A 27,432-nucleotide genomic window follows, 5' to 3' on the forward strand; every position below is an offset into this window, starting at 1 on the left:
CCCTGGACCCCAGTTACTGAGCCTGAGCGCTGCGTACTTTTTCAGTATGAACTTCCTTATTGTGACTGTTACCCTAGCTACAAAGATTAAAGCTTGTCTGAAGCAAGCCATCCAGTTGACACTGGAAGAGCTTTAATCTGTACCATTTGCACACTTGTGTATTGGCACTTTCTGCCCTATTGCAGAGGCATGTGTGATCTGGTCCCTCTTGCTTCTCTAGCATCTTCTTGCTGGGCATTTTTGAAGCCACATGTAGAAATATGACTATTTTGTACTCCAGGAAAAGCAGTCATGTACATTGCATCTGTGATCAATTAAGATCTCATAACTGTATAGATCGTATATTAAAAATATAATTTTCCTTTTTTAAAGAAGCACCAAATTTAGAGTTTCTAGAAATGTCTTTGGTAACATCATTGTAGGAATTACACCAAGCAAAATTTCAGCATTGCTTTGAGTTGCTCTGTATATGACCCAGCACATCATTGAGGAAAAGTAACTGATGAGAAAGTAAATGAAATTCCTGATAAGAGGGTTTCTTCCATCAGCTCTGATGCTGTGGAATCAGAACAAGTAGGGATGTCACTAAGAGCTCCTTTCTTTGGCCATGGAGTTGAATGGGTAGGTTAGATATGTTGGATCCACCAAGTCTTAGGTACCACTCTGATATATAAAGGGCACCAAGCATCCAAAGCCTGATTCTCTGCCTTATTTCTTAGCATAAGCTGGAAGATTCTCAGGGATTTATATTTCTTAGGCCAAGGAAGATTCTCTAAATTCATAAAGATTTCCTGATCACTCCCATCTGTGGCCTTTTGGAATTTGATGCTTTGGAATATGACTGATTGGATAAGTAGTTATGGTGTCGTATCTACAATTCCCAAAGAGAGTTATGGTCCTTTTCCCTTTCTTGTTTTGGTTCAGATTGTACTTCCTGCTATATTCTTTTGCCACACCATGGCTCATCTTACAGAGTTACTGTGCGACTCCTCAGTAAAGGGGCAGAGACTAGTGCTTTAAAATTGTTTAATTGGAAAGGCAAACACTAAGGAGTTTTCAGATGAGAGAGTCTTACTGTGATGATCTTGTCCACAAGTTACCTCTGATTAAAAGATCACTCCTCCTTGGCCTTAGTGTTTATTAGAACTTTCTTTAATATTAACCAGTTTTAGGTTGACTGTAAAGTGAAATTCCATATATTAACTTCCATTTCCCAGTTGATGCCCCAGTTTATTCTGGCAAGAGATGCTTGCTTTAGACATGCTTGCCTTAGCTATGCTTTTTCCGTCTTGCTACTACCACGAGTTCAGGAGAATTGCAGATGCATTTTACTTTAGGGTTCTAAGAATTAAGCAGTAGCAGAGGGATTTGTGTCAACTAACTGATGGCATCAATAGGCAGGGGCACAGTAAGGATTAGGAACACGGTCTTGCAGCTTGATGATCTGCTTTGCAGTCTCCTCTCTTCTTGCAAAATAATGAGCCAGACCTGGTACCTCAGTCAGTCATAGTCTAAGAGCTTTGGACATTCAATTCTGAACCTAATTGGTGCCATAAAACACTGTTACTCTGCAAAAGAATGAAGGTGCTATTGTGTTCTTATTAATAGCCATGAATTTCACTTTTCTCTTCCCTACTCCCACCTGAAATTCATCTTTGAGGGGAAGGCAATACCTTGGGCTTCTTATTTTTCCATCTTGCCCTTGTTCTGGAAGGTCCTCAGGTGTGTTGACATAGTTTTTGTTCTCTGAGACTTCTCCAGTGTGTCGTTTGCATGTCGGCCCAGCTTATCTCAGTGCATGTCAGTTATGTGCTCCACATAACTCCAGTTAGCACCAATTAGCACCAGTGTGAATCCTGTGGCTATTTATAGAGGTGGAGTCCCAGCTCTGATGGCACAATTGGGAGAATAGGAAAATATCAGGGCCAAAACATTTCACATGTCATTTAATGAAATCGACCACTTCATAGAAAAGAAAGTTTGAATCATTGCCCTCAAAGGTTCCCCCTTTGAGGTACATATTTTGACCTTTTAAAAACTATAGAGCATTTGTGTTTTCATGGCTGGTTATGTTTAGTCTTTTTGTAAGGACCAACTCTGCTATATTTCGGATTTTCAGGTTCCTAAAGAGAAAGATGAAATGGTAGAGCAAGAGTTTAACCGGTTACTGGAAGCTACATCTTACCTTAGTCATCAGCTTGACTTCAATGTCCTCAATAATAAGCCTGTGTCCCTTGGGCAGGCATTGGAAGTTGTCATTCAGTAAGTACTTTGATGTTGCTTATTATATAGTGAATTACATTTACACATTTGCTGTTTATGTTTTTGAGTTTTTCAGCAAGTATTATTTGAGCTAGTTTTCACTTATTTTCATGTGAATTAAATCCCAAAGTAAAACCTTTTAAAATAATTAAATTATCCTTAAGTCCCCTCTCAGTTCTAAACTTCACAGCTTTTATGGTACTGAACTATATTTAACATAACCTAGAAAATAATTTGCCACCAGCTAACTTTCTTGTTCCCAAGTATTAGAAAGTTCAATCTTGATGTCCTTGAATGGTTTTGATGGGCTCCTGTCTTGTGCTGCAAAGCTAGCTGTGTGGCCAAGGCATATATATGTAGTATCTCTTTTAGGTTACAAGAAAAGCATGTCAAAGATGAGCAAATTGAACATTGGAAGAAGATAGTGAAGACTCAGGAGGAGTTGAAAGAACTTCTTAATAAGGTGAAATTTTGTATTTTCTTAATAGCTAAAGCTGCATCAGCTGGGGGAAGTGGGGGGGGAGGAGGAGCAAAGCCTTTAGAAATTTAAAAGTTTTTTTTTTCGCCTTAGAAAATCGTGACTAACAAAAGGCACTGTTTTTCTCTGTCAGTCTTTCAGTACAATATTATTGGTAAATTTTTGCCAGGGGAAATAGGTCTTTCCTATGTCAGGTTCCCTTTGGCTGTTCCAAAGGTAGCCCAGTGCCCTCTGCTGGATTCTGTGATAAAAGGGAGATTCGCTGTGCTGGGGTGAAGTTCCCACTGAGGAAGACAACAGGTCAACAGCCAGGACCATAATTTGTTGCCATAATTACTTGGCTTGAGGTGCCAGTATGGGGTTATGCCCCAGTGGTATGTCTGTTGAGGGCTCTTCTTTCCCACCACTTCCCAGAGACCCAGCTCCAGACTCCAAACCATTTGTTTCTCCTGATCCTACCAGCTGCAAACACAACATCAACTTAGGAAGAAACCATGAAGTGGGACAGCCCCTGTGGGGAGCTTTTTAATGCAAAATCTGGGTGCATTTTGTGACCAGACTCTTCCCTCACTCTGTGCCTTGTTTCTTCATTCATCCTGTCAGATGAAGAGGTCTGTGGCACAGCCTCTTCGTGGATTATGGCACGTGTGAAATGAGCAGAGAAGCTAGAGGATGGCCAGCTGGTGGGATAGCTGTGGGGCCCAATACCATCAGAAACTTGAGAAACTAACATTAGGAATGGCTTCGGATGGTCCTGTGTGGTTATTTAGCCTTTTACATAATTTAGAAAACGAGTCGTGACAATTTGTTTCCCAAAACAATAAGTTTAACTTAAATTGGTAGTGTTTTGTTTTTCCTGGAATTGTAAATATATATAACATATATATGTTAATTTATGTATATTAATATATATGAATATATATAATGTATATTATATATATATTAATGGAACACTCCTGGTTCTCCATTTGTTTTGGAAGATAGAGGTGATCTTACTTCTCTGATAATGATGTGATAACTCTGTGTTGAGCCAAACAGGATTTTTTTCCCTGTCCTAAAATATGATGTAGAAGAGGTATTTAAGAATTCTAAGGACCTTGCATCATAACCTGTTTTGGTATAATAGCAGTTTAGGGGAGGAACCAAAGCCTGCGATTTAGAGACGGATTACATCACTATCTGCAATGGTAAATTTGTATTTTTCCCTCTTAGATGGTAAATTTGAAAGAGAAAATTAAAGAACTCCATCAGCAATACAAAGAAGCATCTGAGGTCAAGCCACCCAGAGATATCACTGCAGAGTTCTTAGTGAAAAGTAAACACAGGGATCTGACTGCCCTGTGCAAGGTGTGGTATACGTACATGCCTGAGTGGGTTTACTAGGAATCCTAAAAAAGAGTATAGATCTAGGAAACTTTGGAAAAGGGAGAGCAACTAGCCAATCACAGGTGCCTATGATAGGAAGGACAGGGGTTTGGTAACAGGAGCCAAGGTGACTGAATGGGTTAGTTCGGTTTGGGATCTGCATTTTCTTCAGAATTTCTACTTTGTTTTCATAATCTCACCCTTTAACTTACTTAAATCTCAGTTTAGCTCCTTGTCACAGTTTATCCCTGGCAGTTTAGAGTAATGATAATGGACATGGACTTCAGTCATTTGATATCAAACTGTCAGATTGAAATCCTTAACTTAGTCTCTCCTAGCCATGGGACCTTAGACTCCTTAATCACCTCATCGGTGATGTGGTTAATACTTCCCAGTTTTAAGGGATCTAAAATGCTTTATCCCAAGAAGATTGTGTGTGCGCGCACACACACACGCACACACACACACACATACATACACACAATGGAATGCTACTCGGCGATGAAAAAGAATGAAATCTTGCCATTTGCAACAACGTGGATGGAACTGGAAGATATTATGCTAAGTGAAATAAGTCAGTCAGAGAAAGACAGATATATGTTTTCACTCATGTGGAATTTGAAAAACCTATCAGAAGATCATGGGGGAAGGAAAGGAAAAAAAATAGTTATGAACAGGGAGGCAAAGAGAGCTGATGGGGTGGGGGTAGGGGGTGGGGAAAATGGGTGATGGGCATTGAGGAGGGCACTTGTTGGGATGAGCACTGGGTGTTGTATATAAGTGATGAATCACAGGAACCTACTCCTGAAGCCAAGAGTACACTGTATACACTATATGTTAGCTAACTTGACAATAAGTTATATAAAAAAATAAAATCAAATGCTTTATCTCATGCTAGGGACATGGTGAATGCACAGGAAGTGGTAGTTGCTATTCTCTTCCACTCTTACTTTGTAGCACAGTTGTATGCTATTCCTTTATATCCTCCTCCTGCCTGCCCTCTCCCTGCCCTGATCCAGCCTTAAGCTGAGGCACCCTTACAGATAGGACCTGGACAGGGATGTGGTCCAGGCCTTACACTTTGTGGTATAAATGACCAGGTTGGTCTCTGACCCATCAAGATCAACCCAGTTCTCTTAACTTTATCAGGAATATGATGAATTAGCTGAAACACAAGGAAAGCTAGAAGAAAAACTTCAAGAATTGGAAGCCAATCCCCCAAGGTAAGGAAAACTTGCAGATGTTCAGAGAGATAGCTTCTGCTGTTCTGTTATATTTAGAAGGAAAATTATAAAGCACTCTGGGCTTTTATTTATGTCCAATGAATGGATTATAATTTTAATGTGTAAGAGTGTCCTAGATACTTAAATACATCGATTTTTTTAGAAAGAGCCTTTCTAGGGGCACCTGGGTGGCTCAGCCGGTTGAGCGTCCGACTTTGGCTCAGGTCATGATCTCACGGTCTGTGGGTTCAAGCCCCACGTCAGGCTCTGTGCTGACAACCTGAAACCTGCTTCCGATTCTGTGTCTCCCTCTCTCTCTGCCCCTCCCCCACTCTCACTTTGTCTCACTCCGTCTCTCAAAAATAAATAAATGTTAAAAAAAAAAGCCTTTCTCCATGAGACCTGACATTTGAATAAAATATATTGTCTTCTTTGAGTGGGGTAGAAGGTAGTACTATCTTAAATTCCCATAATTTTGAGGACTAGGAAAGTATTACACTGTGTTTCCATTGAATTTGTGACAGTGAATACTTGTATGCCGATACTGTAGTCCATGGTACATTTGGCCTCCACATATATATCTACTCTCTTCTGTAATTGGGAATGCTACCCATTCTTGTTTAAAAAAAAAAAAAAATCATGCTTTCAAATAAGCTTTTATAATGACAGGTGCCAATATGAAGAAGTCTTTTATTCAGACAAATGAAGCCTGATAGTAATTTGCTTTAGAAAGTGAGCTTGGCACAGTCTAGGCACCAGTAATAAAGGAATTTCTTTATAAGAGGCACAGTACCGGGCTTAGGTTCCCTCACAGATACTAAGATCATCCACATCAGCCCACTGAGAATAGTATTGATGTCCTTTTAATAACCTGTGTTCCTGGTTTCATTTTGCAGTGACGTGTATCTCTCATCAAGAGACAGACAGATACTTGATTGGCATTTTGCAAATCTTGAATTTGCTAATGCCACACCTCTCTCTACACTCTCCCTTAAACATTGGGATCAGGTAAGTTTCATTATCATTTCTTTTGTTGTGTATGTCTTTGAGAGAGCTCGTAGGAGAAACTGTTAATTTGTATGTAGGTGTTTAAACAGCTTTATTAAGAGGTATAATTTGCATACAGTACAATTTGCCTGTTTTAAGTGAACAGTTTGAAGTTTTGCCAAACCAACATGGTCGTGAACCACCACCACAATCAAGATACAGAGCATGTCCATCATCCTGAAAAGTTCTCTCTTGCCTCTTTGTGGTCAGTTCCCAGCCCTCCCACTCCTGGCCCAAGACAACCCCTGGTTTGCTTTCTGTCACTATGGTTTTGCTTTTTCTAGAATTACATATAAATTGAACCATATGGTATATAATCATACATAATACAGCCTTTGTGTATACTTAGTATTGCCAGTTTTTGAAAATTTAGCCATTCTAATGGGTATATAGTAATATTTCATTGTGGTTTTATTTCACATTTGCTGAATAATAGGTGATGTGAAGCAACTTTTCATGTACTTATTGGCCATTCATATGTCTATTCCTTGGTGAAAAGTCTGTTCAGATCTTTTGCCCATTAAAAAAAAAATCTGGTTGTCTGACCTCTTGTTGAATTGTGTTAAGAGTTCATTATGTTCTAGGGCACCTGGGTAGCTCAGTTGGTTAAGCGTCCGACTTTGGCTCAGGTCATGATCTCACGGTTTGTGGGTTTGAGCCCCACGTCGGGCTCTGTGCTGACAGCTCAGAGCCTGGAGCCTGCTTCCGATTCTGTGTCTCCTTCTCTTTCTGCCCCTCCCTCTCCTGCTCGTGCTCTGCCTCTCTCTCTTTCAAAAATAAATAAATGTTGGGGCGCCTGGGTGGTTCAGTCAGTTAAGCATCCCACTTCGGCTCAGGTCATGGTCTCGTGGTTTGTGGGTTCGAGCCCCGCGTCAGGCTCTATGCTGACAGCTCAGAGCCTAGAGCTTGCTTCAGATTCTGTGTCTCCTCCTCTCTCCGCCCCTCCCATGCTCATGCTCTCTCACTGTCAATAAGAAATAAATGTTTTAAAAAAATTTTTTTAATAAATAAGTGTTAAAAAAAATTTTAAGAAGTTCATTATGTTCTTTAGATTGTGGATACAATTCCTTTGTCAGATTTATGTTTTGTAAGTATTTTCTTCCAGTCCATAGCTTCCTCTTTCATTTTCTAAGTAGTACCTTTCAAAAAGCAAAACTTTTTAATTTTATGAAGTCCATATTTCTCAACTCTCTTTTATTTAGCCTATGTGCTTTTTTATCCTGAAAAATTTTTGTTTAAACTTAGATCACCAGTTTTTCTCCTATTTTCTTTCTGAAGTTTTATGAACTTAGCTCTGTGATTCATTTTGGTTTTTTGTTGTTGTTTTCTTTATGATCCATTTTAATTTTTGTGTACAATGAAAAGCGAGGTTAGGGTTCATATTTTTCCATATGGCTATCTAATTCTAGCACCATCCTTTTCTTCGTTTGTCTTGGCATCTTTGTTGACCATGTGTGAGACTGTTTATGGTTACTCCTTCCTGTTCATTTATTTGTCTAACCGTAATGCCACTGTCATATGCTCTTAATTACTATTGCTTTATGATACATGTTGAAATTAGTGCAAGTTCTCCGACATTTTTTGTTTTATTTCTTAAAATTATTTTGGCTATTTTAAGTCTTCTGTATTTTCATAAAAATTTTAGAATCAGTTTATTGATTTTTATAAAAAATACCTTCTGGGATTTTGATTGGTATAGGGATTTGAACATGGTATGGTATCTCTCTCCATTTTTTAGGTTTTCTTTAATGTTTCTCAGCAATATTTTAACAGTTTTCAGTGTACAGGTTTTACACATCTTTTGTCGATTTCTTTTTTTTTTTTTTTTTTTTTTTTAATTTGAGGGAGAGAGAGAATCCCAAGCAGGCTCCATGCTCAGCACAGAGCCCTGACATGGGGCTCGATCTCACAACAGCAAGATCACAACCTGAGCAGGTATCAAGAGTCAGACGCTCCACTACCTAAGCCACCCAGGCGGCCCTTGTTGAATTATTCTTATGTATTTTAAGTGTGAATTACTCTTGAACTGGTGAGAAGTCACAGGGCTTTTTGGATCCTGAATGGACTAATCTCCAAATCTCAGACTTTGACCAGACTGAAGACTACAGAAGTCAGTATTATATTTTTACTTAGATATTTGTATTTTCATTGTACATTTTCCTAATAAAATTAGTTTGAATTCTTAATCTTTAGGTTATACCCTTGTTATTCTTCAGTATTTGAATTATAGTGAGGATTGGACTTGCTAGTGGTAAAAATCCTACAGAATTCCCAGTTTCGTTTCTGTCATGTAAATACTAAATTAGACCTTTCCTAGTCACTGATTTATCATTTGAAGTGTCAATATGTACCCATTTGTCATCTTATTAAATTTTGAATGTTTTGAACTGACTGGTATGGGGAGCAGATAAATCTGTCACTAAGTTGTGAGTTCTGCCAACCTAGTATTTTTGTCTAATTTGAAAGAATCATGCTATTTTTCCCCCAGAAAGTTCATAAGATTAGAAAATATGACTAGCCTTCAAGAATTTCTCTATATAGAAAAATTTCCAGTAAATTCAAAGAAATAGGATCATTTTGGGAATTCTTCCAGATCAAATGTTGACTTCTTCACTATATGGATCATCTTGGGCCATTCTTTATAATCCCAGATTTTCATCTAGTTTGACCACCTTGAGTTTTGGAAGTCTTCCTCATCTTTCAAACTTGTTAAGTTTATTAAATAAAAACTGATTTTGTTCTCAGGTAAAAGAAAATGTAATTAGGATGGTGAATCTGACATCCTACCAAATCTGTAATGTGTTCAAAAGCCAAACAGACTAATCATGTAAATGTATTGAATGATCTTTCTTCATGAGATCCCACCTCCCTTTGCACAGTCTGGATTGAGGAATGGGGTATAGGACTGTGAGGAGAAAACTCTCTCAGATACGGCCATTAGGGACATTTTGGCATCTTGTCTTGTCTGGGGCAGCTGTAGCTGATGACTGAGTGGTAGTTTTAATTTCTGCCTTAGAATACTGACTTCTCCACCAACTAGTGTTTTTCAGTGTTAATCTTACAGAACTCCGTATATTTGGCATAAATTAAGACAACATGGATGTATGTCCTTTTCTCTCCTTTTAGGATGATGACTTTGAGTTTACTGGCAGCCACCTAACAGTGAGGAATGGCTACTCTTGTGTGCCTGTGGCTTTAGCAGAAGGCCTAGACATTAAACTGAATACAGCGGTGCGGCAGGTTCGGTACACAGCTTCAGGTATGTCACTGCTTCGCTGATAAGACAAACCTCTTACTCTGAAACTGATCTTTTGTTGAGTTTGACCTACAGGAAAAATGTTTCCTCATCAAATGTTGCGTAAACTAGGACTCCTGATTTTTAAAAATTTGCATTTACAAAAGGATTGAGCCCTTGTAGAGCCTCTGACATTCTGATCCCATCATTGTATAAGCCAAAAAACGGAGGCTTGCCTCGTTTTAGTTTCCAATTTGTACGCGGATTACTTTGGTATTGTAACAATAGCCAGTGAATTTAGGTCTCATTTTGCTGAATGTATTCTTAAATACCAGGATTTTGGCCTCTAGACACAGTGGGCCCCACCCCTTGTGTTTCACCGTCTGCGTCTTGATCTTTGGATCCATTCCTGTCCATGTGGGCTAACAGCTCAGGCTGGTTTCTGATTCTAGGAGCAATCTGCTAATAAGATGACTTCAAAGCTGGAATTGCCCTGTGATTCCCATGGCGGCTCAATGCTCACTGTTGCTGGTTTCAGGGAACATTTAATGTTGAGTACAGAGAACCCGCTGTCCACCCACCTTTGGAATTAATAGTCTAGAACTCTTGATGATAGCTAGTCACCCCACTCCCCTCTCCCAGGGCCCTCATGACAAGTGGAGATGTGGCCATCAACCTTGCTTGCCCTTCATGGCCCATTTTCTAGAACAGCAGAGTTTACCACAGATTTTGTTTTGTTTTGTTTTGTTTTGTTTTTAAACAACCACTGAAACCAGTTTCCATTTAATTTTCCCTTCATATGCAGCTTCTAGCTGATGTTGAGACCTATAGCTTTTAAATAGCCATTTGCAGGCAGATTAAGAACAGTGAGAAAGTAGACATGAATTGAGCTTTCATACCAATTTTGAGCTATCTATATATTTTTTGAAATTATATAAGTAGGTATCGATTGCAGAAAAAATTCAAACACAAATGAGGAAAAATAATATTAACCTATTTTCAGTGCCTTTTCTGTGGTCAACTTTGAGCTTTATTTCCTGCTCTGGTGAGTGAGGCATCACAGTACATTCTCAAGAATAGCATGCTCTGCACCAGTCTTCTGTTCTGGTCCTTTAGTAAGCTCCTAACCACAGTGGAGAGGTATTGCTTTTACCGGTATAGCCCTTTATTCTTAACTTTGGCCTAAATTTACTTAATCTCTGATAAGTAATAATGTTCTTCTGTTAGTCCAGAAGAGCACCAGTGTCTCAGGAAGGTAAGACAGTGCAGTGGTGGTGAAGATCCAGGACTCTGAAGTTGGACTATTAGCGTTGGAGTCCTGGCACTTGTTGCCCATGTGGCCTTAGACAGATTATTTCACCACTGTCTCAGTTTTCTTCTGTCAAAAAATGGATAGGACGGATTTCATAAACTTATGGTAAGAATTAACGGAGGTAGTACGTAGATTCTATTGTGCACTGGACATTCAGTGTTGTCTTTATCACCAGTAAAGTCTTTTCCCTCCATCCTCTCTAGGATGTGAAGTGATAGCTGTGAATACCCGCTCCACAAGCCAAACCTTTATTTACAAATGTGATGCAGTTCTCTGTACCCTTCCCTTGGGTGTGTTGAAGCAACAGCCACCGGCTGTTCAGTTTGTGCCACCTCTTCCTGAGTGGAAAACATCCGCAGTGCAAAGGATGGGATTTGGCAACCTTAACAAGGTAACTTGCCTGAGGCACGCACTTCTCTGCATACCCACTGTACAGATACCGGTCTTAGTGCCCTCCAGCCAGAGAGCCTAGGGCTTTGCATTTTTGTATGTTCTGCTGTGCTCTCTGCTCTGTGATATCAGGGTGAGTTGAGGCCTGTCAGTTCTTTCATTTCAGTGCCTAATTCTGTATAAAGTATCCACGAAGACTTAGTCTTCCGGGATCACTTCGCAAGCCTAAGCCTATAAAAAGTTCTAAATGTTGTCCCAAGTAATACGTTGATAATAGGGATTTCTAGGCTTATATTGAGAGTGGGTTAAAAGAAACTTTAATAAGGTCTGAGGAAGAAGTATTTCCTGTTGAGACTTAGCTCTGCTTAAAGCCATGTTCTTGGAGTTGTGTCGTCAGTTCATGTGCTCCTTTTTTACGATAGGTGGTGTTGTGTTTTGACCGTGTGTTCTGGGATCCAAGTGTCAATTTGTTCGGGCATGTTGGCAGTACAACTGCCAGCAGAGGTGAACTCTTCCTCTTCTGGAACCTTTATAAAGGTAACTCCTTCCTGGTTTTAATCTTCTTTGTATCCTTATGGAAGTAAAGAATTAGGAATATTCTGGTTTTTCTCAAATACGTATGTCTTGATTTTCCATTAACTCAACCAACCAGCAATTACTAAAAATCCTGCATAGGTACTGGGGATATGGGGGGTTTTGGAAAAAGGCTGCCTTCAAGGAGTTTAGAACCTAGTGGGAAATACAGTAAAGAGGTGAACAGTCTAGGAACAGGGCTTATAAGTAGAGGGTCACAGTGAAAGCCCAGGGCACTGTAAAGAAAACATAAAGAATCAACCCAGCCAGGAGGCACAGAACCAGGGAAGCTTCCCAGAAGGGAAAATTGTATTTATTCCTCATTCCCAAGACTTTTGTATCTGACTGGCCCCTGCATCTTTGATCACTTCCTTTAGGATTTTGTAGCAAATTCCTACCTTCTGTTTTAAGTTCTCCTGTAATTAGATTGCTCTTCTCTATGGTGCTTAAAATATTTTATGTATGTGTGTGTATACATGTATGTAAAATATTATCTATTTTATGTCTTCTACTTCAGGGCCTCTGTATTTACTTTGGTCTGGGCCTGGGCAGCTTTTATTTTTCTTCTCTTTGTTCCCAACATGGCATACTCTGCCCAGCCTTTCAGGTCTTGACCTAAATGCCACTGTTTCAGAGTCCCTTCGGGACACACGTACTTCCACTGCCTCAAATCTAAAATAAATCCCTGTAGGGATGCCTGGGTGGCTCAGTCGGTTAAGCGTCTCACTCTTGGTTTCGGCTCAGGTCATGATCTCTTGGTTTTGTGAGTTTGAGCCCCACATTGGGGATTCTCTCTCTCTCCTGGTCTCTCTGCCCCTCCTGCACTCATTCTCTCTCTCTCTCTCTCTCTCTCTCTCTCTCAAAATAGATAAACTTAAAAAAATTAAACCCCTATATTATTCTTTCTGTATCCTTTTTTGTCATTGCTTTTATCAGTGCATAATTATAGGTGTGATTATTTTTGCTGATCTATGGAGCATATCATTTAGTTTATATCTTTTATATCCCAGTAATCTAGTACTGTGCCTATCACAGAAGCCTGTTGCATCAATACTCACCAAATGTGGGTGGGTAGAAGTGGTGATGGGCCTGGAATAGGTAAGGGATGTAGCTCTTGCTATGGAGCTAAGGCGGTCAGGGCTAAGGATTCTGTGCCTAAATATAGGAATACTTGGTTTTCTTAGCAAGGTCTGAAGTTCTGTCTTGAAGACTTCTGTATTAGACAGTTACAAGTGGTTAATTGCATGAGTCACACTTCACTCACCTCTATAGTTTGCCAGCTCACTTCTAGGGATGGATTTTAAGTTGCTGTTTCAGAAACATTGCTTGTCTCCAGCCAAGTGTTGCATGTCTGTCCATTGGTCACCAGATTTCAGGGTGCTTAGAATAATGTGGGCCCTGACAAAGCAGTTCTTGAGAAACGTCTAAGAAAACGCTGCAATTATCCTTTCTGTTTTTCTAGCTCCGATACTATTGGCACTAGTGGCGGGAGAAGCTGCCGGCATCATGGAAAATATAAGTGATGATGTGATTGTTGGCCGATGCCTGGCCATCCTCAAAGGGATTTTTGGTAGTAGCGCGGTGCCCCAGGTAAGTAAGTGGGTAGGAGCAAGTGGGGATCAAGAGTTCACACTAAAGCAGGGTTTGACATAGTCTCTTTACGTTGGTCAGGACAGTTTCAGTCAGAATGGAGAAGTGGGTGCTGGGTTTACATGAATGCTGATGTTTGGAGTCCATAATGTTAAGTGTAGGGTTCAGAAGAGCCCCCCTCCCGCTCCCCCGTACATGGACTAGGGAATTGAGGTGGCTGTTTGCTGCACATCCCTGCTTGTCTCATCCATTGTATCTATGTGTGGAGTCATACCACTGCTACCTTTTAGACAAAGTAGTCAGAGTCCCTTGGGGGCTGCCTGGGTGGCTCAGTCAGTTAAGCGTCTGACTTCGGCTCGGGTCATGATCTCATGGTTCGTGAGTTTGAGCCCCGCGTTGGGCTCTGTGCTGACAGCTCAGAGCGTGGAGCCTGCTTCGGATTCTGGGTCTCCCTCTCTCTGCCCTCTCCCGCTCGTGCTCTCTCCTAAAAGTAAATAAACATTAAAAAAAAAATCTCTTGGTACTTTTTTCTATTCTTTAGGTCCATTGAAACACTTTTTAGATCCTTAGGATTCCTTTGAGAGAATGCTTATTAATGCTTCATGTGAATTAGAATAAAAGTCAAGCCCTGGGTAGATGTCATAGGCAAGGCAACGGGGAAGCTTAGTCAGAAGCCATTTGCGTTGTGTGTCGTATAGCAGCAGCATTCATCACCTGGCTAGCCCATGTCTCCTGCCTCTTTACCGCTCGGTTACATCTCCACCCACCCCAGCTTTTCCACTTTTCAGAGATGATTGGTTTGTCCTTTGTCATATAATAACTATAATAACTACTGCACATGCTTTTTTCCTTTAGCCCAAGGAGACTGTGGTATCCCGCTGGCGTGCTGATCCCTGGGCACGGGGCTCCTATTCATATGTAGCTGCAGGATCATCTGGAAATGACTATGATTTAATGGCTCAGCCAATCACTCCTGGCCCTTCAATTCCAGGTGCCCCACAGGTGAGAAATTGGCAAACCACCAAGGCTTATTTGGGAAAAAGCCAGTATCCCGGGATTTCAGGTTAAAATTGATGCCACGGATTTGTGGTTTGTTTTTTGGTTTTTTTTAGATTTTAGTCATTCTGTCCTTGGAGCCTTTCAAATACTAAGAGCAGAGGAAAAGGGAGGAAGAGTATTATTTGTGTCTGATTTCTCACATTGTGGCTCCGTAAATCTAGGCAGTCCACATTCCCAATGGAAGAGTCCACTGTATAAGCCAGTTACTTTTTCCTTATTAAAAAGTTTGTCCCTAAGAGTTAGGACGAAAAACATTTTTAATTGCATCCCATTTTGTAATGGCTCATAGGATTATTGCAGGTATGAGTTACTAGGTGTCTCCAGTACATGCCCCTGAGGGGTTCTTATCTAGATAATGCCAAACCCTGCTCCAGAGAGTAGTAAGCATTCCTCAGGACCCTGTGAACCTGCTCTGGAGCTGAGAGGCAAAGGTGTTCCTGAATTGGAACAAATGCTGGACTCTATGTGGTACAGAGCAGTCAGGAACCCCTCTGCCCCAGTAGGTACCGTATGAAGCAACGGAAGCTCTAGAACCAGATATCCCCCAGCATTAAATAATCCGTAAGAACAGATGCAGTTATGCATTACCCTAGGACTAAGGCTGGGCTGAGTTTTGTCATATTTCTACTTTTATCAATTTTAGGATGCCTACTGTTAAGGGAGACCCTTTTTGGTAGGGTGATGGTCTGTGATTGGCAGACCAACAAGAATTTGGCCGTTTAAGTACAGCAGAAATGCTGTTTGCAACCTGATTTTTCTCTCAATTTTTTTTTCTTTCCTGAAATAGCCAATTCCACGACTCTTCTTTGCTGGAGAACATACAATCCGTAACTACCCAGCCACTGTCCATGGTGCTCTGCTGAGTGGGCTGCGAGAAGCCGGAAGGATTGCAGACCAGTTCCTGGGGGCCATGTACACCCTGCCTCGCCAGGCCACACCAGGCGTTCCTGCACAGCAGTCCCCAAGCATGTGAGACTGATGGGTTCGGAGGGAAGCAGCCAATGTGCGTGTCTTTTGCTGTGTAGACAGAGCTCTTGTAGCAGTACTGGATCCCACTGAGAAACTCACTCTGGCATCTGGGCTCCCAGTCAGCTGCTGGAACTCATGATGCCAGGTGGCCAAGGAGGTTGCCTCCTTTGAGTGACTTAGAACTAGAGAGGCAGTTGTCCGTTAGTGTGGAAGTTGGCGTTCTTCCTAAAGACTGAGGTAACCAAGTGTGGGGAGGGGACATCTTAGTCTCTTGGTGTGTGGTGGTTTTTTATATTTTAAAAATAAAACTTCATATAAAATTCTTCCTATCTTCTTTTGTTGTTGTTTCCCCTTGGAGTTATACAAGACAGGAGTACTGTGCCTTTGGAAACGGCAGTTTTATCCACGTTTAGATAGGACGACATTTATATAAAGGAAAAAAATGGTTGGGTCAGGTCTGAAGACAGGGTTGAGGGAAGCCCCACAGAAGCAATGGGCTCCCTGATCTGTGGAACTGGAGAGTTCCCTATTGGGATTATAGGGTGACTGTATGCTAAGACTATGAAGCTACAGGTCAAGCATATGGATATTAGGAAATTTTGAATCATTAAGACGAAACAAGGCAGAGTTTGGGTGTGTCTCTAGCAGACCATCTGGCTTTACTCCCCAGGTTCCCTCCATGGGTATGTGCTAACTTTCCACTTTTGTCCAAAGTACTGCTATAAAAGTTTAGGAAGTGTTACATTAAGAAGATCAAGGGTTTAGATGACTTACTTAGCTGGGGTGTTAGTTTCTTACTGCTGCTGTTAACAGATTACCACAGCAGGCTTTGGAGGGAAGGTTCCATTTCCTTGCTTTTTTAGCTTCTGGTGTGTTCCTTCTATATTCCTTGACTTGGGTGGCCTCTGCATCCATCGTCAAAGCACACTACTTGAGGGTTGGCTTTAGCTCACTTGATTCACAGTTGATTGTCAGAGCACATTACTCCAATCTCTGCTTCTCTTGTTCTCTAGTCCTATCTTCGTGCCTCCCCTCTTATAAGGATACTTATGATTTCATATAAGGTAGTAAAACATTTTTATAAGAAAGGTATTACAGTAACTGTTCCTTCTCAAGCTTTCTTAACAGTGTTACTAAATGCATGTACATGATCTGTTTCTGGAAATTGGCTTTTACTAATGTTACAATTCTTCCCTGTAATTAGTCTAAATGAGGTTTTATTCTTAGTAAGATTTAGGTGACATTACATTGGTGGTCCGAAGAGAAGACGGAGAGGGCTTTTCCCCTAGTCTTGGAACAAGTAACAGCAGTGGAGAACATCTGCGCAACAGGATCAGGGCAAGTGGTATAAAGGTGAGAACAGCATGCAGTGGAAAGTATATGGACTTTGGACCTATATTTGAATCCCAGCTCTGCCATTAATATTGTTACCTCAGGGGGGGTCACAGTTATCTGATCCAGAGTTAGGTGCTTTAAAACGTGTGTTTTTTTAAATACATGGCATAGGTAGCTTGAGACTGATCATCGTTTTGTGCGTGACAACAGACAAGCCTAAAACCAAAATGTAGCAATGAAATAGCTGCTACAATTCTAAGTCCAGTTCAGTTATGTGGGTGGTAGGTGTGTCATTTTCCAAGCCTCAGGTCTTTACAGCATCATTAATTAGTTGGCTGAGTATTTTAAGTAAATAAAATACAATGACATATACTAGCTATACCAGTGCACGGACAACAGTTGTACTCAGGACATCAACAAAAATGGCATCACTGACTCACACAGACCACATGGAAACTAGGGAGCTTTATTGGTTACATATTGTGCTGCAGAGCCAACAGACAGCATTAGAGCCAGAGGATACATGCAGACAGGCAGCTTCCACTATACACATGCACCCAAGGAGCCCTGAGTCACTGCTCATGGCTTCGCCCTGGTTTCCAGCAACAGGGTCCGGCCTCCTTGGTCCCAGGCTTGGAGCAGGAATGTAGAAGCTGCTGCACCTAGACTCCAAGGGGCAGGGGTGAGACCAGAGCACCTGCCTGAACAAGTAGATGTGGACTGACAGATACTGATGCCCCCTCGCAAAGGGGCCTTTAATGCATTAACAGGTTTTTTTTGAGGGCTGTACTTCCCTAGCCCTCCCAATCTTTAAAATACAAAAAAATAGACTTTATTCTCTTAAAAATACATTCCATTCAGTACATGTTCTGAGCTGTGAAGCAGCAGGAAAATAGGGCCCCTTTCCTATGGTCTTGGTTGTGAGGCTTTGAGGAGAACACCCTGTGGCCCACCCAGGGTAGACAAAAGATAATCCCTAAAAGCAGCTCTTCCAAAGCAATCTCGTCAGAGTGACAACAAACCCCACATCGACAGAGGCAGCTAGGGACCCAGCCTCTGGGTCCCGGTTCCTTTACTGGAAAATGGTAGCACCTGGCGCTAACCCACTAAACATAAAGCACTAAAACTGCCCCAGGATGACAGGTCCAAGATCAACATAGACCCTCCCACACCCCATGAGAGGGGAATGATTTATGTGCAGGCTTGCCTGGGGCAGAGGTTGGAGTCCTTGGCCCCACTGCAAATCCCCTTTGCCCACCATCCCTGCAGCTTTCTCTGGTTGCTTTTAGTACCAGAGTAGTGAGATGCAGCAGCAGGTGGAAGAGAGACCAGCCTCTGGCATTCAGCCAGCTCTGCTTCCTCCAACCAAGCAGCTCTGGAGTGCCAGGTTCTCTGGGCTCACTGGGAACCCTCCCACAACAAATACACCTGCCAGTAAAATCTAGAGTTGGAGCTACGCTGCAGAAGAGGCTTGTCATGTAAGTGGGTTTATTGGCTGGGACAGTGGGAATATTTGGCTTGACTGGACCAGCTACTTAATTACCAGGTCTCCCCTTTATATGGAAATTTCCTCCAGGACCCCTGGTGGTGAGGCCTGGGTCCAGAAGGTCACACAGAGGTTGCTTTTCAGAAAGGTGCCTTCCAACTTTGGAATCTGAGAGCCAGCCTTGCCAGCCATTTGAAACCCAGAGGAACTGAGCCTCCAGCCTTCATCTGCTATTACAAATGGTATCTTCTGCAATGCTGAGGACACTTAAAAATAAAATCTATTTTACAATGGTTCTAGAAAGTACGCAGATTAAGGAAACAATATTTATCCTGAAATAATTGTTACAATCAAACCCTATTGCACTCAGATTTTAAGATAGCAGCCCCCAGCAAGAGGGCACCATAGCTGTCCCTCTTCCAGAGTATTTGGGTAGTGGCAGATGTTGGTGCTGCTGCAGTGTGGAAAGATCCAGACTTTGGCACCAGGAGCTACAGCACCAGAATCCAGGGCTCCAATGCCCAAAGAAGAGAATTAGCGGCGAAATCTTTGTAGGCATGGCTTGGCACCCTTTTGTTTCCACCAGCAGAGAAGAGCCACAGACTTGGTTTCCTATAACCTCAGTTGACCACCGCAGAGGTCTGTTTCCTAGTTTCTGGCCAGGGACCCAGGAGAAGCAGCAGGAAGAGATTTTGAAAACAGCATCTTAAAACTGAGCAGCTGAGTCAGCACTATGTAGAGGAAAGATGAGCTACACAGCAATGCCCTTAGACTGGCAGACCTCCAGAAAATGGAAGTAAGCGCAAAACATTCCTGACCCCGAAAGGAAGCTCATCAGCGTGCCCCCAAGCCGCCTCCAGGATGGCCAAGTCTGAAGGCAGACACGGGCGAGATGAACACTGGTTCCCACACCAAGTGCAGGCAGGGACTATGGCCCACGAAGCACAGCAACGGGAGACAGCCAACTTGTGTCACAAAAGCCAGGGGATGCTGTGTGGCAAGTGGGCAAGGCTGGTGCCAAAAGGGCTGCAGAAGCCATCTGATCTTATCCCTTCATCTTACAAACTAGAAAAATGAGGGAGCTTCTCTGAGCTCATCCTCCTGACATTAGAACATGGAAAGAATAAGGCCCAGAAAAACAAGGCCGGGGAGGACCCATTCCCCAAAACCATCTGGATGCTACCTTCCAAAAGCAGAATCACCCCCAGAGGACAGTGTAAACAGAACAACCTCAGAATGCCAGATTTAGGACCCTGGTCTCTAGACCATTACAAAGAATTCATTTTTATAGATAAGGAAACTGAGACCCCACGAGGACAGTGACTTGCCCAAAGTCACACAGCAAGAAAGTACAAAGCCATGAAGCAAATTCAGCTTTCCTGACTCCTAGTAATGCTCTCTTTCACTATGAAGGAACAGTGTCTGTGCCATTAAAAGTAGCCTTTGAAAAGGGAGCCCTTCTCTGAACTGAGAAAGTTACACAAAAAGCAGTGCCAAGAATATACGGTTCTTTTCAACTTCCCCATGTGACGTAAGGAAACTATTCAACTTTATGTGGCTTCCTGAAAGGTTTGCTGCATTTTGTATTATATAAACCTGGGGCCCTCAGTGGGCACGTAGTACTTTTCCTCCAGTGAAGTCATCACGACAATTTGCAGAAACCATGGGCCCACTTCTGTAGGAATGCATCAGTTCGGTAAAGTGCGATTCCTCCTCCTCCATGGGGGAATGAAGGAAGAGGAAGAAAGTCCATGCCTTTCATGGAACTATTGCTTTGTGAAGTGACTGGGGAAATGTTTCTTCCAGCCCACTTTCCCCCTTGCTGGGCACTTCCTAGAAGGCCTCGAGTATGCTGGGTCAGGCCCAGTTTAGTCCGGAAGTATTCCAAAGATGGAAACGACGGAGTCAGCCTGAAGTCTCCAGCCACGGGAGAGGAGCAGGCAGTGCCAGCAGCATTACGGGTGCCCAGAAAAGGAGATGCGTGAGGCTTGTGCACTTCCAGGTGCCTTTGGAAGGTGAGCATAGAGCCAGGGGAGGGGAGGGATGATGCCATTCCAATAGGTGGGTACCCGTGTGCTCTGCCCCCAGGAAACAATTGTCAGCCGGGGGCGATGTCCGAGAAGCTTCAGCCTAAAGGTTGGTCCCGTAATCCCTTAGAGGCAGCACAGACCTCTTCTGCTGTACAAGTCTGAGGAACTCCAAAGGGGAAAGGAGTAGAAGCCCCCTAGATGGAGGTGATGGCTGCTAAGTCTTAGGGGGTATTTAGGCCCCCAGGGCAAACAAGGAGTGAACTGGATGCGGTGAGACGAAGAAATGAACCACACTGAAGGGGCTGCCCTCTGACCCACTGAGAAGCAGAAGAGAGCTTTCAGCTGTTGTGGTATGGTGAGGATACAAGGGGTTTCTAGATCTTTCCCCATTTGGGGGCCAGAGTGGCCCGTCCGATCTGGGGACAGGGGCAAGGAGAGAGAACTGATGCATCAGGGAAGGCTGGGCCTGGGTGACTATGTCCAGCTTGTAGTTTCTGATCCCCTCTGGCCAACTGGCAAAATGACCCGAGCCACAGCCTGGTTTGCCACAGTCTCCCAGCCAAGGCCTGGCGTCTAGCCTGGTTAACTGGCCTTGCATCCTTCATAGGGCAGGAAGGCAGGAGAGCGGAGAAGCAGGAGCAGAGGAGACAGCAGACCTCACCCAGCTGGTTCAGTTGTCCTCGGCACAGGGCCTGGCTGGCCGTAACCGTTCCTCAGCCCGGGCTCGCCCGGGCTCTGGCAGCCCCTGCTTCGCAGGCAGTTCAGACCGCTCCAGGGAGTTGTGCAGTCGTCTGTGGACACCAAGTGTGCAGTCGTCACCTTCCTCCTGTGCCAAAAATGACAAAAAGTGAGCTGCGAAGGACAGTAGCGAGTAACAAGACACACTCCCTCCCTCTCCCAGTGGTCGTCTTCAGCCTGGCAGAGGGAGGTAGAGTGCAGACAACAGCTGAACTGCAGAGATTTGCTTTGGCCTAAGGAAACCGGTAGACTACAAACTCCCAAGCTGCTGGGGCTCAGAGGGTAGACTGGCGGCTCACAACTGAGCAAGGGCATGTGGAGGACGGGGCCTGCACTACATGGTCCTGTAAGGAGGCCCAGAGACCCTTGAGTTCTGTGCGTGCAGGCTGCATTTCCCTGCTGGGAAACAAGGGAGTATATACTGCCGAAAAGGACACTGGACCATGCTTTTCCTACTTTCCACTTATAAACTACCAAAAAGCCCAGGTGCCTTCCCTTTTGGGTCCTACACCTATGCCTTATCCTGTTTGTCAGCCAGAGCTTCAAGGGACTAAACACCCCTCTCTCTCTCTCCATTCTCCTACCAGAGTTCTGCCTTTTCAGTGTTGGTCCTTCAGAGAGAACGCAGATCAAAACAGAAGTAAGAGTGAGAAACGTTGGCAGGGTAGAAAGAGTACTGGATTCAGAAACGGGAATCTTGCGGGCACCGGGGTGGCTCAGCAGGTTAAACTTCTGTCTCTTGATTTCAGCTCAGGTCATGATCTCAGTTTGTGAGTTCAAGTTCCACATCATCAGGCTCTGCACTGACCGCATGGAGCCTGCTTGGGATTCTGTATCTTCCTCTCTCTTTGCCCCTGTTCTCTCTCTCAAAAATAAACATTTAAAAACAAAAACAAAAAACGGGAATCTTGGATTCAAATCCTAGCTCTCATCCAATAATTCATTTGGGTGGCCTTAGGTATGACACTTTGTGGCTCTGACCATCCGTGTAAATCTAAAAAGTGGAGATAATACCTGCCCACAGGGCTCTTGGAGAAACTGTGGCAGTGGGAACGTGCTCTGTCAGATGGTGAGTACCCTATATGGACTCACAGGACATTTCAAGTGAATGCACCTGCCTTTTAAAAAGAAGGAAACCACTTCCAAAACATCTCTCATCCTCAGAGGCTCCACATCTAAAAGACACTCCTAGGGGCTTCCCCTTTAGGTGCTGTTCTGACACTCTGACCCTCAGAGGCGGAGGTGGTTCTGGATTTATCTATCCTGTAATGAGCCGTACTGAACTAGTTCTGCCCTCAGACTGATGATAAAATGGCTTAGACAAAATAAAGTGACACATGGACACAAAGTATATAAAGTAGGCCCAGTGGAAGCCTCACTCTCCTCCCCCATATGCCAGCAGCTGGCAAAACTTTGCTGTGAAAACTCTCTCCCTGCCCCCCCACCCCCGTCCTACGTGTGCTACAGAAGGGTCACCGGGTACCCTGGCATAGGGCTTCCCAGTGGCCACAGCTGGTTCTTGGGCTTCTAGGTGCTGCTCTATAGGGTTTTAGGGGGAGGTTTTTTTTTGCTATGCTGGCAAACCAAGAGAATGGAGGCTAGAGCTCTCTTTTTTGTGTGACCTTCATATATAGAAGAGATAAACTGGAAAAGGGGGTTGGGGAAACTCATGCTGCTCTCTGGCAAACACCTCCTTCAAGGTACTAAACTCTTCAAGGCCAAACCTACCTTATTTTCAGTTCTCTGAGCAATCCATCTAGCTCTCCCAGGATTTCTCAGCCGCATAATCCTGAGACACACAGGCCAGAGCAGAGGGAGCAAAGAGGAAGGTAAAAGAGTAAAGGGGGGGGGGGGCAGCAGTGGGGCTCACCGCGCCTGCCGAGTGGTTCCAGGCTGCAGCCGAGGCAGTGTCTCCCACCCGATTCCGACGAGTCAGCACCTCAGAGACGGTGAGGCTACTCTGGGTCCTTCTGGAGGTGAGCTCAGGGGCATCCCCTGAATTTCCTGCCCTTTGAGCACCCTGCTCACAAAGGTACAACTTGGGCTGTCCAAGGTCTGAACAGTCTGTGGAGGCCCTCTGGGTGTAGGCGTTGGTGGCTTCCACGTTTCTACCTATTCGAGTTGGGGGGTCTTCTAAGGAGTTCAAGTCTCGCCTACTCTTCCAGGCGTTCCGCACAGTAACGTGTCTGGCATCTGAAGAGCCCACTTCTGAAGGGGCACTATGGCTTTTCCACCTGATTGTCTCCGCTGGGGGGGCATGGCTGTTCCTCTCCACAGGATCTGATGGCTTGATTATAATGCTGCTCCGAGAGACCACTGTTTCTGGCTTGTTCTTCAGGGGCCCATCTCCCATTCTTTCAGCTTCTGTGAACTGCAGAGCAATGTCATGTTTGTGAATGGAGAGCTCAAAGGGAGAGCTGACGTGGTTGCTGACTGATGTGAGCTCTGCTGGCCCAACCTGGATGTTGCTGGTGGATGTGTGCCTTTCCCTCGGGGCCTCACCTGGGGCAGCTCTGGGGCTGCCGCTGTCAGAGGGGTAGATAGTTATGCTGCTTGTCACCTTGTTTGGCCCTGGTTTGGAGGTGGATTTCTGCTTCTCCATTGTGGCCTCAGTTCCAGATCCTCCCATGATTTTTTTCACATCCTTATCAATGATGACAGGTTTGATGATGGCTCTAGACCGCAACGCCTCTCTGGGGCTAAAGGGCCGCTGGCTTTTTACCCCAGCACCATTGGCGTCTGGGAATTCTGTGGCATTGGTGGAGGCTCTGACAGGTTTCACAGACTCACTTTCTGTCCCAGCATCTTTATCATTCTCAAACAGGGAGGTTCTGAGTCCCCCTCGGGATTTGGCTCTCTCTCTAGAGTTGGGTTGGTGTTTGAGCTCTGGCTCTGGAGTGATGGTGGTGTTTACCAATTTGGCAGTAACAAGAGACGTCACATCCACGTCGTCATCTGAGTCTGGCTTCTCTCTGCCACTGGGCTTGATGACCCGGCACCTCAGGGTCTCATGTTGACTGCTGTCTTCCATCACGACTGCTACGGGTTGATCAACACCTTCTTTATTTGGGGTTGAAAAGCCCTGAAGGATGTTCTCTTGGCTTCTGGAATTATAAGGATACTTTGATAAAAGTGGAGGCTTGGAATTTGGGGAAGTGGTATCAGCCTCCGGGCCACTGACAGCCTTTTTGCCCTTGGAGAGCCCTTCTGAGGAAGATCTTCGGGATGAGGCCAGAGCTCCAATGGCCTTAGGACTGCCACAGTCTGCAGCCTGGGTTACCTGACTTCCATTGCCAGGTACCTGCCCCCTTTTGCCAAAGAGGGCCTCAGAAGAGGTGTCAGAAGCCTTGTCAGCTCTACCCAGTACGTCACTGGGAACAGATCCATGGTTGGTATTATCACTAAATGTTCGTGTTGTCTTCTCCACTTTTCCCTTCAACCCACCCTCAGTACCTGGTTTGGGAGTACTCTTCCAAGCTTTACTGTGCTCCTGAGCAGCAGGTGGGTAGCGGCTAAGCACTGAAGGCTGCTCCCTGGACTTCTTCCCTTCACTCTGAGAGGAGCCAGATACAAATCGGTCTTCAGTTCTCCTTGTCTCCTGAGTCCCACTGTCTGTACCCGCCCCGATGTTGGAAGCTTTGGCTGCCCTCCTATTGGTGAAACTGGGAGAGGAAACCTGCCTATTGCCCAGAGAACAGTTTTCATTGTTGAGCGCAATATCTCTGTTTCGATGCCTCTCCCGCTTCTGCTGAGGGGACAGTTCCCGCGGTGTGTGCTTGGACACAGGTACCTCATTGCCATGGCCTCTTAACTTAGTCCTCTCATGCCTGCCTTTGCCGGACAGGAAAGCCTCTTCCCCTTCTACCTCCCCGTTCTCTAACTCTTTCTGTTTCTTGATTTGTAGCTTTATCTCCTCCAGCTGGCTGGCTAAGAGTTTGTTTTTATTTTGTTCACTTAGGTAATTATCCTGAAGATCATTATTTTTGGCCCTCATTTTCTTAAGCTCTTCTTCCAAAGATTCAAAATGTTTGATTTGTGTCTTGAGTTTCTCAATCTCTTGGTTGAGATCTTTAACTTTGTTGTCTTCTTGATTTCGGTTCTTTTCGTTTTCTGATTTGTTTCTTGTTTCATTCTCTACCTGCTTTAGATAGTCCAGAGCGCCCTTCCTTCTTGATTCTTTGCACGTCAGTGTGGAGGAGATCCCGTCCTCAATCCGCAGGTCATTCCTTTCCAGAAGATTAGAAGCATTCCTTGAATAATCTCGGTTCATTTTTTTGTTCTGCTCCAGTTTTTGAGTGAGCTCTTTTATCAGTTTCTCATTCTCTTTCTCCTTTTCATTCAAGTATTTTCTCTCACTTACAAAGTTCAGAGTTAATGACTTCAGTTTTTCTAACTCTGACACTAAACTCTGCTCAGTTTTATCCAGGCGGTCCTCGGAAGATTCTAGTTCTTTCACTTTGACCCTGAGCATTTCCAGCTCAGCGGAGATCTTCTTTGTCAGGTTTCTCTCCTCATTCAGGCTCAGACAGAGTTGGGTACAATCGTTCTTACTCCTGCCAAAGGCTTCCTCCAGCTTCTCCAGTTCAGCCATTCGTTTCTGAAGCCGTTCAATCTCAGATTTCAGCTCCCGGGTGAGGTTTTCTTCCTCTTCAAGCTTCTCCTTCATCAGCTGACACAGATCCTCTGCTCTCTTAATTTCCTCATCTTTGCCTTCAATTCTCAGCACTCGCTGGCGCAACACTTCAATCTCCGCCAACATGCTAGAATTGCTGCCTTCCGCCTGAATCACCTTGTCCTGGAGATCCAGGAGCTCATCCTCTGCTTTCTGGAGGTTTTTTGTGGCTTCCTCCAACTCATCGAGGCGGCGACTTAGACTTTGTAACTTAAACCGCAAGTGGCGGCTGGAGGCAGTATCCTTGTAGCTTGTAAATTCAGCCATGTCTACTGCTAGCCGGTGTGGGCTCCTAGAGGCATCCAGTTCCACTCAGGGGGCTGAGAAATGGTTACCTTTCTCTTGGCATCCACAACCTTCTTTGGCAGCTGGAGACCATTATCAGTCTATAGAAGGAAAGCAGATATACACAATGGAATATTACTCGGCAATCAAAAAGAATGAAATCTTGCCATTTGCAACTACGTGGATGGAACTAGAGGGTATTATGCTAAGCAAAATTAGAGAAAGACAACTATCATATGACTTCACTCATATGAGGACTTTAAGACACAACAGATGAACACAAGAGAAGGGAAGCAAGAATAATATGAAAACAGGGATGGGGACAAAACATAAGAGACTCTATATGGTTGCTGGAGGGGTTGTAGGAGGGGGGATGGGCTAAATGGGTAAGGGGCATTAAGGAATCTACCCTTGTAATCATTGTTGCACTATATGCTAACTTGGATGGAAAGCAGAACACATGTCAGGCAGCAAATCCAATTATCTGTACTTCAGCTCCCAGTTGTTAACAGACCTCTTGTATTAATTCTTGTGCCTAGAACATAGCAGGTGTTCAAATTTGTTGAATGAATGAATTTTAATAAACCTGCAGAAAAACACTGGTTTTTCTTTATGACTGTTGTTGAGGTGATACCTAGTTTCATCCTAATGAAGAATGCTACCAGTGGCTGCATGGCAAAAAAACACAGAAGAATACCCCATTTCTCATGGCAAGCTCTAAGAATCTCTTTACCATCTGCCACCTACATAATGTCAGGGAGTCATCTCAGGAGAGTAACAGCTCCAGTTTTACTTAGTTGTGAAATGGGTATAATAATCCCTACCACATCTCTCCCCGTTATCATTCGGAGATAATGCATAGAGCTCTAGGTAACAAAGCAGTAAATAATCCTAAAATTATTAAGAACTACAACAGCTTCAGGGAAAGAAGTAGATTAGTGAAAAAAAGTCACCTCACTGACACCAGGGAGATAAAAGGACCTAGGCTCCGTGAGGGGAGAAACATAAGGGTATATCCCTAGAGAATGTATAATCTTTGGCCTGCCTTCACTTGAGTTCAGAGTTCAGATTTACACTGCCCTGAGGGGTCTGGTATCAACTTCTCCTCGCAGAGAATCTAACCAAAAATGGTCTCAGCCTGGGAAACCTAGCAGAGGTAAACAAAAATACTCTGGAGAGAGAGACTCTCTACCAAGGTCACATAAGAGTCCTATAGATAAAGTCCTGCTGAACCTGAGTTTACAATTCTGAATTACAAAACACAGAAGGACCAATCTTTTACTATGACTGAACAACAGGTATTTACACCAGTAAGAACCAAAGTTAGTAAGACACACTAGAAACTGTAAGTACATTCCAATGTTTAAAGTCATAAAAGAAGGA

The 27,432-nt window shown here is 43.8% G+C and overlaps 2 protein-coding genes across 15 annotated transcripts in view; one reads left to right on the forward strand and one right to left on the reverse strand.

Moving 5' to 3' along the window:
• The window catches only part of KDM1A (lysine demethylase 1A), a 63,138-nt gene extending 47,312 nt beyond the window's left edge, over nucleotides 1–15,826 (forward strand). For both annotated transcript variants that reach the window (XM_086716009.1, XM_025933580.2), the window contains 11 exons: nucleotides 2,120–2,262; nucleotides 2,635–2,725; nucleotides 3,953–4,087; nucleotides 5,255–5,328; nucleotides 6,225–6,336; nucleotides 9,502–9,634; nucleotides 11,126–11,313; nucleotides 11,735–11,849; nucleotides 13,348–13,475; nucleotides 14,331–14,477; nucleotides 15,322–15,826. In XM_086716009.1, the coding sequence (XP_086572135.1) occupies nucleotides 2,120–2,262; nucleotides 2,635–2,725; nucleotides 3,953–4,087; nucleotides 5,255–5,328; nucleotides 6,225–6,336; nucleotides 9,502–9,634; nucleotides 11,126–11,313; nucleotides 11,735–11,849; nucleotides 13,348–13,475; nucleotides 14,331–14,477; nucleotides 15,322–15,507 (1,452 nt within the window). In that variant the 3' untranslated portion in view covers nucleotides 15,508–15,826. The remainder of the gene's footprint in view (nucleotides 1–2,119; nucleotides 2,263–2,634; nucleotides 2,726–3,952; nucleotides 4,088–5,254; nucleotides 5,329–6,224; nucleotides 6,337–9,501; nucleotides 9,635–11,125; nucleotides 11,314–11,734; nucleotides 11,850–13,347; nucleotides 13,476–14,330; nucleotides 14,478–15,321) is intronic.
• A 1,455-nt stretch (nucleotides 15,827–17,281) lies between these two features.
• LUZP1 (leucine zipper protein 1) overlaps nucleotides 17,282–27,432 on the reverse strand; it is a 107,483-nt gene continuing 97,332 nt past the window's right edge. For all 13 annotated transcript variants that reach the window (XM_086716003.1, XM_086716008.1, XM_086716006.1 and 10 more), the window contains 2 exons: nucleotides 22,963–26,150; nucleotides 17,282–21,180 (listed from right to left, as the gene is read on the reverse strand). In XM_086716003.1, coding sequence (XP_086572129.1) covers nucleotides 21,025–21,180; nucleotides 22,963–26,031 — 3,225 coding nt within the window. In that variant the 5' untranslated portion in view covers nucleotides 26,032–26,150 and the 3' untranslated portion in view covers nucleotides 17,282–21,024. The remainder of the gene's footprint in view (nucleotides 21,181–22,962; nucleotides 26,151–27,432) is intronic.

The sequence above is a fragment of the Puma concolor genome, chromosome C1 (genome assembly GCF_028749965.1).
Source record: "Puma concolor isolate L17-30 chromosome C1, mPumCon1.1.hap2, whole genome shotgun sequence".
In the NCBI taxonomy this organism is placed as follows: domain Eukaryota; kingdom Metazoa; phylum Chordata; class Mammalia; order Carnivora; family Felidae; genus Puma; species Puma concolor.